This window comes from Artibeus jamaicensis, unplaced genomic scaffold, assembly GCF_021234435.1.
Source record: "Artibeus jamaicensis isolate MK-2021 breed Jamaican fruit bat unplaced genomic scaffold, CSHL_Jam_final scaffold_833, whole genome shotgun sequence".
NCBI classification, from domain to species: Eukaryota; Metazoa; Chordata; class Mammalia; order Chiroptera; family Phyllostomidae; genus Artibeus; species Artibeus jamaicensis.
Window position 1 is genome coordinate 21823282 of NW_026522056.1, and position 10300 is coordinate 21833581.

The 10300-nt window shown below is 42.6% G+C and overlaps 1 protein-coding gene across 2 annotated transcripts; it reads right to left on the reverse strand.

Moving 5' to 3' along the window:
- Positions 1-105: 105 nt before the first annotated feature.
- On the reverse strand, positions 106-3332 carry ANKRD37 (ankyrin repeat domain 37). Of its 2 annotated transcripts, XM_053660008.1 has the most exons (5): positions 3092-3332; positions 2725-2877; positions 1547-1638; positions 443-646; positions 106-190 (listed from the first exon to the last, which is right to left on the reverse strand). In XM_053660008.1, coding segments are annotated over exons 1-5 (477 nt in total). In that variant the 5' UTR covers positions 3119-3332; the 3' UTR covers positions 106-189. The 2 variants fall into 2 exon arrangements, with proteins under 2 accessions (XP_053515983.1, XP_036984718.2); XM_037128823.2 differs by lacking the exon at positions 106-190 and having other exon boundaries at positions 209-646.
- Between the last annotated feature and the right edge of the window lie 6968 nt (positions 3333-10300).

Genomic DNA, 10300 nt, shown 5'->3' on the forward strand with positions numbered 1-10300 from the left:
GTGCAACCCAAATATTACAGGCATATAACTGCACGAATTCATAAATGTTATCTTCTCTTAGAAGAAAGCTTCCTCCTTCTCAGAAGGAGTTGAGACACACCTGTTGAGCCAGAAGCCATGGATAGTAGCTGAGCAACAGGTTTGCACGAAGGGAAGGCCTCTTCACACCTCTTCTTAACCAGCAAGACATCTGTTGTTAAAAAACATTAAAAGTTTTTAAAAACTTATTTTAAAATGGTTATTTCCCCAACCTTCCACCATGCAGGGCAAATTTTTGGTTTCTAGAATCTACTAACAGTTACTAGAACCAGTCTTAAAATGCTGTTAATGAGAATCAAAAAGGTATATTAGAAATAAGACTGCCAAGACTTAAATAAAACAACAAATTCTGTGCTACATACGAGATGCTTGAGGAAGAAGGAAGAAACTCTGAGTTACTCACCAACACTTCCTCTTCCCACTGGTATTTTGTGCACTTCCAGAGCTCCGCTTCTGTCTGAGCATGGGAACATTGTGACCCCTGCTGGATGGTTCACTTGGTTTTTTTGTCCGCATACATTTAATTGCTGTAAGAAACTTGGCACATTCTGGAAATCCGTATGACCAAGCAAGATCTTCAGCTGTTTGCCCATTCTTATTACATAAACTGCATTTGAAATAAAACTCAAGTTAATAAAAATCGGTGATCATTTAGCTTTTATATACCTTCCTAACAAAAGAGCTTAGGGTTCACACGGGTTGGCTGCAGACCAGAAGTGGGGAAGGAAGCGCAGAGAGCTCCGTGTTTGCTCACCTTGGTACCCTCACTGACTAGCAAAGTCCAGCCAGAGTGGGTGTTTCAGTTCTGCATAAACCTATTCAATACAATAAATACGTACCCAAGAAAGTCAATGAGAACTACTATAGCATGGATTTTCCTAAACGGAAGCTAAGGCATAACACTGCCATAATAGATGAACGGTTGCACCTCACTGCTTGGGATCCATTTTTAAAAAGTTTACTCCACTTGAATAATGTCAGATACAACAGCCTATCATTGAAATGATATCACTAAATTATCAATAAGGCAAGCATTCTTTTTAATGAACTACAGAAATGATTTCTGAAAGTATAGTCTTAGGCAAGCATTCTTTTTAAAAGCACATGTAATTACCATATTCTGCTGTATATAACGTGCACTTTTTTGCCCAAATTTTTGAGGGGGAAAAAAAGGATGCACATTATGCATAGGTACTACTAATTCCCTATTTATATAAATGTTTTTAATTCGTTTATGCTTATGCACTAAAAGTGTAACTCTAGAAAGCAATAGTGATATCCGTATGTGAAATAATACCCTGAAATACAATAATCGGTTTTGTTTCTAAATATAAATAAGTAATTGAATTAAAAAATTAAAATGAAATCTTTTTTTTTCCTGAAAATTTGGTCCAAAAACCTGGGCATGCACTATGCATGGGAGAGCAAAAAAAAAAAAAAAAAAACAGTAAATTGTAGGAGTCTGATTAATACAATCTAAGTTAAAGGCCCTGAGTTTAAAACTTACTCAATCTGGGCATCGCTGGCCACAAGCAGGCTAAGGCATTCCAGGCTTCCAACTTTTGCTGCCTTGTGGACTGGAGCTTCTCCAAACACATCCTTAAATATAAGATGCACATTTCAGTCTCTCTCCAAAACACTGTTGTTCTTGTGGCCCTTGGTGCGTGAAGTCTATTGTCTGAGGAAGCTAGTTAGACCTGCATTGTGCTGGGCAGAAAAAGAATTTTTTTAATCCTCACCCAGGGACGTGCTTATTGACTTCAGAGTGAGGGGAAGGAAGTGAGAGAAACATTGACGTGAGAGAAACATCGATCAGCTGCCTCCCAGGACCTTAACCCACGACCCAGGCTGTGCTCCGACTGGAAATTGAACCCATGACCTTCCAGTTTGCAGGTGATGCTTCGACCAACTGAACTACACCAGCCAAGGCAGGGCTAACTTTTTTCATTCAAGATTGTTTTTTTTTTTTCCCTTATAAGAGTCACTTGGAATGTTATTAAGTATGAAGCTTTCATTAATAAAAATGTGCAGTCACAACCACATACATTATAATATAAGTGAATAAAAGCAAAATAGAGTTTTATAAAAGTAAAAGAAATCACAATTTAAAATTCCCCATACTTTAATATCCAATGGAAGATGTAGACTTCCATTAAAAAAGTTCTATAGGAAACAATAATGGTTGTGAGCATGCCTCACAAATATTTTAATTGCTTGCTGTACTGAGACTTTTAACTTGATAATGTGGTAATTGTTCCTTTTGAAACTGCAGACCTGTATCTGTGGTCCAGTGTAGTAGCCAGCAGGCATATATATGGCTAACCAGCACTTAACATGTGGCAACACCGAACTGAAATGTGCTGTAAGTACAAAATACACACCAGACTGAGAAAACATACAAAAAGGAAATGTAAAATATCTATCAGTAATGTTTTATACTGAGTACATACTGAAATGATAATTTTGGGGCAAATCGGCTTAAATTATTAAACATTTCATGTTTCATTTTAACTTCACTGATGTGGCTACAAAAAATTTACTTACATGCATGTCTCATATATTTCTATTGGACATCGCTGCTATCACGTTTCTAACAACTGAACTGAATATTCTGGCGTCTAAAAAATGTTTGTGTGGATTTGGGGTGGAGAGGAGTGTTGTACACAGAAACAGTTACCTAGTTACCTGCTGGTTAAGGTCCGCGCCGGTCTGCAGCTGCCAGAGAAGCAAGCTGGCACCGCCGCCACCTGCGGCCAAGTGGACAGGCGACTGCTCGCAAGGATCTGGAGGTGCGTTGACCGAGGCCCCGGCCTCCAGCAGATGCTTCAGACTATCCACCTGCGGGAAGAGAAAAGCTCCAGCATCCTTCTTGCCCTCAGTCCCAGCACTTCCCGTGTAGTCTCAGCCCACCTGGGCTGAAAACCTCCCAACGCTGAAGCTGCCTGACTTGCCAGCGCCCAGTGGTTAGTCCACTGTCACCTTTGCTGGCGCTTCCGACTGGACAAACATCTGGAAGCTTAAGCTTGCGGGACAAAAGGGGCCCGAGTCTCACCTCTAGGTTGCCATCAAGAAACAGCATTTCCCGCCTAAAGCAGAGGACAGGAGTCCTTGGAGGTGCAGAGCGTTGGGGTACTCGCTGCAGACTAGCAGGTAAGAGTGCACAAGCCGCCCAAGTGCTGGAGAATTTAAAGACCGCCGGGACTACCGGGACCGCCCGTAACCGCAGCGCCCCAGCTCTGGCCGCACCCCAGCAGCCTAACCCTCGGTTGCACCACCCTTCCCAGCCCTGCGGCAGCAGCACGTACGCAAACACTAACACGTGCACCCAGAACCCGGCGCAGCTGTCAGGAAAGAGGGAGGAGGAAGTGATTGGGGACGGGTCAGTGGATTGGGCAGCTGGAGGCGCCAAGCCCGCCCACCTTGGGGCGGGGCCCAAGGCCACACTATCAGAGCTCCAGTGCGCAGGCGCTGGGAGGTAGGCTAGCGTCTTTACTGTCTGGTTTTTTCGGTGTCCCTAAAGCACGCTGAGGTTGGCACGTCTCACTTTCCTTCCCAGCCCTTTAATCCCTGCGGGGATCGGGGAGTCACGGTGATGGTTTTGGATTCTGCGAGCACGCACGTAACCAGGAAACGAAGGAGCTTTAAGCAGCTCTGCTGCACCACTTTTGGAAGCCGCCACACTTGGTGCTGGCGCCGTGTCCCCCGCCCCCCATCTCCGGAGGAAGGAGAGTGTCTTCTGCCTTCAAGTTCAAAATCGCCCCAGGGTTGCTTCTGTTCCCCTACATCCAAGGCTGGAAGAAAAAGGGGGCGGGGTGTAATGTAAGCTAAGAGGGTAGGCTTACCACAGGACTACCCCACCCCCAAAATTAAATGATTTATTTAAAAACCTGACCCTTTTGCCTACACTGGGAATTCCTGTAAAATAAATCCACCCTTGTAATGTGTCCCCTCTTGGAGACAGGTTAAGGCGCGCCACTGCACTTGTCCCTGGGAAAATGTTGACAGTCCAAGCTAGTAAACTTGAGCTTGCTGAGACGGGCAGGGTTGAGGCGATGGGGAGACAGAAAGGAGGAGGAAACGTATTTGTCCTGACACTCGGGGACAGTCACGGATAAACGAAGGGACCAGGCCCTGGATGTTTTATGACAATGGGCTCTTCAGCACGGGCAGCAATGAGGCTCCCGGAGCCGCTCAGGGGAAATGGCCCTCCTGCAGCTCTTTACACTGTTGGGCTGTAGCGCTCCTTTTCATAAAACTCAGAAACTGACTTCCTGACCTCCGATTGTAGCCATTGAACACATGTGTAATCTCTTGACTATCCTTTCCTAAACTCTTTTTTTTTTTTTTCACATTAACCTAGCTAGCTAAACACTAAAGCTCCAGCCATACATTTCTTTTCCCTAAAAAAGCCTTGGATGTGTCCCTTCTACCTACTACTACCCTCCAGAGCAGGGCTGAAAAATAAAAACGTTCATTACGATGCTTCTACAGGACGAGTTCATTGTCCTCGAAAGGTAAGTGACCTTTGAGTTATAATTCTGGTTACAGTATATTATTTTGTAATAAGAGCTGTAAATTTTTGCAATAATTTACATTACTAGAGTGAGGTACTGACCCGTGGGTAGTTTTAGACATTTTTATTTATATGCATACTTGAACATATATGTGTATATTTACTTATGTTCAAACACCTGTATAGAACCATGCTTTTGTTTTTGTATTTCTTATATTTAAGTGACTCATAATACTTTATGATATTTAAAGAATGGCACTGCAAAAATGTTGCTGTCAGGTGAGAACCCGCATCCACACTGCCAATTTGCCTTCTCCCACGCTGATCTATTAGGTTAGCCCCGTTTTTTAAAAGGGTTGCACAGATGTTCATTTTCAGGAACTCCTAACTGATGCAAGGTATTCTCAGAAGTTCTTAACAATTCTAAACATATGCACTGTAGTTAACGTATATAATGGGATATTTGTATGATGAATGTGCTTCCATATGGCATCCTTTTCCTTTAAAACAAGATTCTATTCAGTAAACGTTAAGTCTGGTAAATATTGTTAACTTCCTGTTACATATGGAAGTTTCACAAGGAAAGGGCATTTTTGAGTGGTTTTTAAAGCCTTCCCCCCGCCCTTTAATCACTCTGTACTTGTCTGTTTCGCACACTGTTTGAGGAGAAATCTCTTTCTTAGCTGGGTTGCCCTTAGTAATGGGCCTAAAAGCTTTCTAAACATTGCACAAAGCTGGCGGAGCACAAAAACACACAGAATCAATACATCTGGAGGAGAATATCCTGTTGGCAAGTAACTGGAGTTTTCAGTAAACATGTAGCCAGAGGGATCTGTTTTCTAAAGAGGAAGATGGTGTCAGATTCATACTCAACAGACACTCTTCTAAACAGCAATCGTTTCACTTAAGTTTAACTTGCTGGTAAATATTTTCCCAGAGGAAGGATGCCATTTACAGTGAGAGTTTAAAAATATATTGAGTGGCCCTGCTTGGTGTGGCTCAGGGGATTGAGCACCAGCCTGTAAAGCAAAATGTCACCACTTCAATTCCCAGTCAGGGCACATGCCTGGGTTGCAGGCCAAGACCCCAGAAGGGGGCATGTGAGAGGCAACCACAGACTGATGTTTCTCTCCCTCTCTTTCTCCCCCCCTTCCCCTCTGTCTAAAAATAAATAAGTAAAATCATATATATATGATTATATATATATGATATATAGGAATATCATATATATATGATTATATATATATAGGAAGATCAAAGAGACACAGGCATCACTTTGAAAGAGCTCCCTAGGGCTGAAGCAACTTGAACAACACAGCGATGGACCGTTGGGTTATAATTCAATAAAGTAGACATCCACCGGAACAGACTGATAGGAATGATTGGAGAAATGAGAGAGAAAAGACAGTTATCCCTTACAAAAGAATCCCAAACACTTCCCGTCCAGGGGTGTCCAACCTGCGGCCCACGGGCCTCGTGCTGCCCAGGATGGACGTGAGTGCAACACAAAATCGTAGGTTTGCTTAAAACATTGTGAGATTTGTGTGTGTGTGTGTGTGTGATTACATGTCGCAGTGTATTTAATGTGTGGCCTAAGACAACTTTTCTTCTTCCAGTGTGGCCCAGAGAGGCCAAAAGGCTGGATACCCTGGTACACACTCCCTGCTCTAGGAAGTGGAGATGAATCCTCCCCAACCCTGTTCTCTTGAGTGTGGGTTACACATAGAGACCGGCTTCCAAACAGTAGAGCATGGGAAGGGCTGGGTCCCAGGGAGTAATTTTATAGTGGAGAAACCTGTTGAACACCACCTTGGCAGATCATCATTAACATCACCCATGATAAGTCACGTCGATAGCGTGTACCCCTGATGTGATGCGGTGAGAAGATCACTTCACCTCTTGCTACTCTTTCCTAAAGCCCATAACCAGGTGTCTCCATGAGTAAAATAGCAAATAAACCCAGACGGGGGGACATGCCACAGGATGTCTGGCCAGTACTCCTCAAAACGGTCAATGTTGTAAAAACCAGGGGAATCTGGGAGATGGTCACAGAGCAGAGCAGGCTGGGAGGTCTGATGACCAAGTGAGTACAGAAATTTGGATGGGATCCTGGAACAAAAAGAGGACATTGGTGGAACACTAGCAAACCCCAAATGAAGTGTAGGGTTTAGTTCACGGCAATGCACCCACTTTGTTTTCTCAGCTGTGATTAATGTGTCGTAATAACATGACATTAACACAAGGGGAAACTGCTATATTTGCAGCTTTTCTGTCATTCTCTGGTTATCCTAAAACATAATGTTTATTCTAAAAAAGACTTGAGGTAACTTTAAATTATGATGTATTACGTTTCTTTCTGTAGGCCATTGCAACTAAAGAAGTTTCTGTTTGTTCAGATGTTTAGTTTCACTTTTAGGTAAGCTCTCTTTCCAAAATAATGATGACAGAAGCTAAAACTAACTTCCAGTGTGAAGCTAGTTTTACTCAGACAAGGAACAAAATCTTGCAAAGGTCTCACAACCAATCTCTACTTAATTTGGGGGTCTGATTAACCACCAGACTTTAGTCCCTCTGGCAAACACGCTGCCCATTGCACCGATCACTAAGAAGGGCTTCTCAGCCCCTTCTTGCGAATGCTCACTGACTTGGGCTTACATCAGTTTAAAATTTTCCCACATCTGTAAGGGTTATTATAATACGTAATATAATTAAACATTATGTAGCTGGTGAAATATGAGTGACAAGTGACAGCTGTAATTTTTAAGAAAACTAAATTGAATGCTTTCAAAATCATCAAGTCACTCAGAAAAATGCTTTCGAGATAGACGAGGGTAAATTAACTGTAAAAGATGAGGGCAAATTCGTTCTACACTACGGTTATGCTGGAACAGACAAGGGGGTTCCATTTTGCGTGTCCAAATAGCACCCATCTTTAGGCAAGAGAAGGGCCTCTCCCGGACAGCTGTGTGCTCCCAGCAGTAGGGCTTCACTTTCAATTTCACCAAGATGTGGAAGCAACCTAGGTGCTCCTCAATGGATCCATAAAGAAACTGTGGTATTTGCACAAATGGCCTATTGCTCAGGCTGTAAAAGGAGGGCAGTCCTGCCATTTGAGTAAGTCCTAGAGATCTACTGCACAGTATATAGTACCAGTAGTTAGCAATATTGCAGTGTATACTTAAAGATTTGCTAGGAGGGTAGGTCACATGTTTAGTGTTCTTATAGGTAAGAGGGAGGAAACCTCTGGAGGTGGTGAGCACATGAAGGCACTGAATGTGATGATGGTTTTGTGAGTGTGTATTTATCTTCACCTTAACCCCTCATATACCTTAAGTATGTACAGCTTTTCTATACGTCAGTCACACCATAATAAAGTGGATTTTTTAATTATAATAAAACATTCGAGAATTTTTTTAAATGGACTTCATCAAAGTAAAAAAAAAAATGAGTGGTCAAAAGAAACTGTCAAGAAAGTGAAAAGACTCCATAGAATAGGAGATACATTGCAAATTATATATCTAATAAGAATCTAGTATCTAGAATAGACGGAGAACTCTTATAACTCAACAACCAAAAGGCTAATAACCCAACTACAAATGGGCAGAGGATTGGAATAGACATTTCTCCAGAGAAAACTTAAAAATGGACAATAAGCACATGAAAAGATGCTCAACATGATTTTTCATTAAAGAAATGCACGTCAAACCCCCAGATACGACTTCACATCCACAAGGGTGGCTATTCTCAAAAACCTGGACAACAGTGCAGGTGTTAGTGAGAATGTGGCCCCCAGTACATCTCTGGTGGGGATGTAAAACACGCAGCCACTTTGAAAAACAATTTGGCAATCTCTCAAAATCGGAAACAATTACCACCTAACCCAGCAGTTCTACTCCCAAGTACAGACCCAAGAGAACGAATCCACACGTCCACACAAACAGGAGCACCCAAAAACTACCAACATTACTCATAATGGCCAAAAGCTGGAGATAACCCGCATATTCACTAAATGATCAACAGATTTTTTAATGCGATGTATCCATATGATGAAATACTTTTGGGCCACAAAAGGCAATGAAGTACCGAAACACAGCACAACAGGCGTGAACCTTGTCAACAGTATGCTACGTGAAAGGAGCCAGACCAAAAGACCACATATTGTGTGATTCTATTTACATGAACCACCTAGAACAGGCAAACCTACAGAGACACAAGGCAGATCAGTGATTGCTGGGGACTGAACGGAGGGAGAGACTGGGGAGCGACTGGGAATGTCCACAGGGCTTTTTTTAGTGATGAAAAGTTCGGAATTAGAGAGTGGTGGTGATTGGGCACAGTGGAATTTCCCAGTCACAGCGGACGGGGCCCTAGGGGGACAGAGGATGTGGGGCGGGCCCGTCAGTGTCCACTCCACCTGCCCTTTCCTTTCAAATTGCAGATTTCTTACTGGTTTTATATCATTCATGTCTACCATGTATATGTATAATTTTATAAACTTACTGCATATAATGCAAACAATTGTCAAGTTTTAAAATGATAATTTTATACCTAATGCCAAGATTTGGCAGAAATAAACACACTCTTTTTAGAAAATCTCTTAGACCAAAGGGTCGCAGGTTTGATTCCCAGTCAGGGCACATGCCTGGGTCACAGGCCAGGTCCCCAGTGGAGGCCATGTGAAAGGCAACCACACACTGATGTTTCTCTCTCTCTCTCTCTCTCTCTCTCTCTCTTTCTCCCTCCATTCCCCTCTCTAGAAATAAAAAAATAAAAAATCTCTTAGTTCTCCTTTTCTGAAATTAAAAAGCACTAACTTTTGGCACGCCCACTTTCAGAGTTCTGCCATTCTAAAAACTCACAGAAGCTTTGCCCTTCAGAGAACAGGAGAGAAAGACAACACCGTGCACAGGAGCCAGGACACGGCAGCTGTCCCAGTTCTATGACCCGAGGCAAGTTGCTTAGCTCTTTCACTGAGCCTTCTTCCCCTCGCAGGTTAAACGGGCCTCCTGCTAGCCCCTATTTCATGAAGTTTTGTACGAGTTAGTGCCTATAAAGTGCTCAGAACAGAGAACGACACCTGGCATTTGGGAAGAGCTCAATAAATCTCTGTATATGGGTTCTAGACCCCCTCCGACTGTCCTTGTAAACCCCCGCAACCAAAACCAAGGGCAGCACTGTTTCCGCAGGAGACAGCCTGGGTTCAAAGGAGGTACACTGTCAGCATCTGATTCATTTCATTTCCCATGACCTCCCTGCACTTGCCAAGTGTTTAATTTTGGTGTGCAGTAGCACACCGAGTGACCTCACTGATACAGTGTAAAAACTTCCATCACCGGTTTTTCGACTGTTTTCCTTCTAACCAATTTACCTGATATTGCTTTACCCCAGAGAGCACCGGAAACTTTTATATTCACTGATGCAACCACAATATTTGTGAAATTATATACTCAAAGAATCTTACATATCTAGGAACAGACATTTTGAAATTCTCTAGTTCCAAATACATACAATCCAAACTACAGACGGAGAAATTGACTCTTAAAAATATTGACTCTTCCAAAATCATAGACACTTCACTGATTTTTTCCCCTATCATACTGAATTCTCTCTTTTAGGCACTTCATTCTCTTTAATGAAGCAATTTATTATCTGAAATAGTGTCATATAATTGTGTAAATGGAGCTTTCCAATCCCACTAAAGAGCTGCTCTCTTCCCCACCAATCAGGAACCTTTACTACAGGCTTGTT

Coding starts and splice junctions, on each gene's coding strand:
- ANKRD37 (XM_037128823.2), bottom strand. CDS start 3,118: ATGCTGTTTCTTGATGGCAACCTAGAG. Junction 1,639..2,724: donor GCGCGGACCTTAACCAGCAG/GTAACTAGGTAA, acceptor CTTATATTTAAG/GATGTGTTTGGAGAAGCTCC. Junction 647..1,546: donor GCCAGCGATGCCCAGATTGA/GTAAGTTTTAAA, acceptor TTTCAAATGCAG/TTTATGTAATAAGAATGGGC.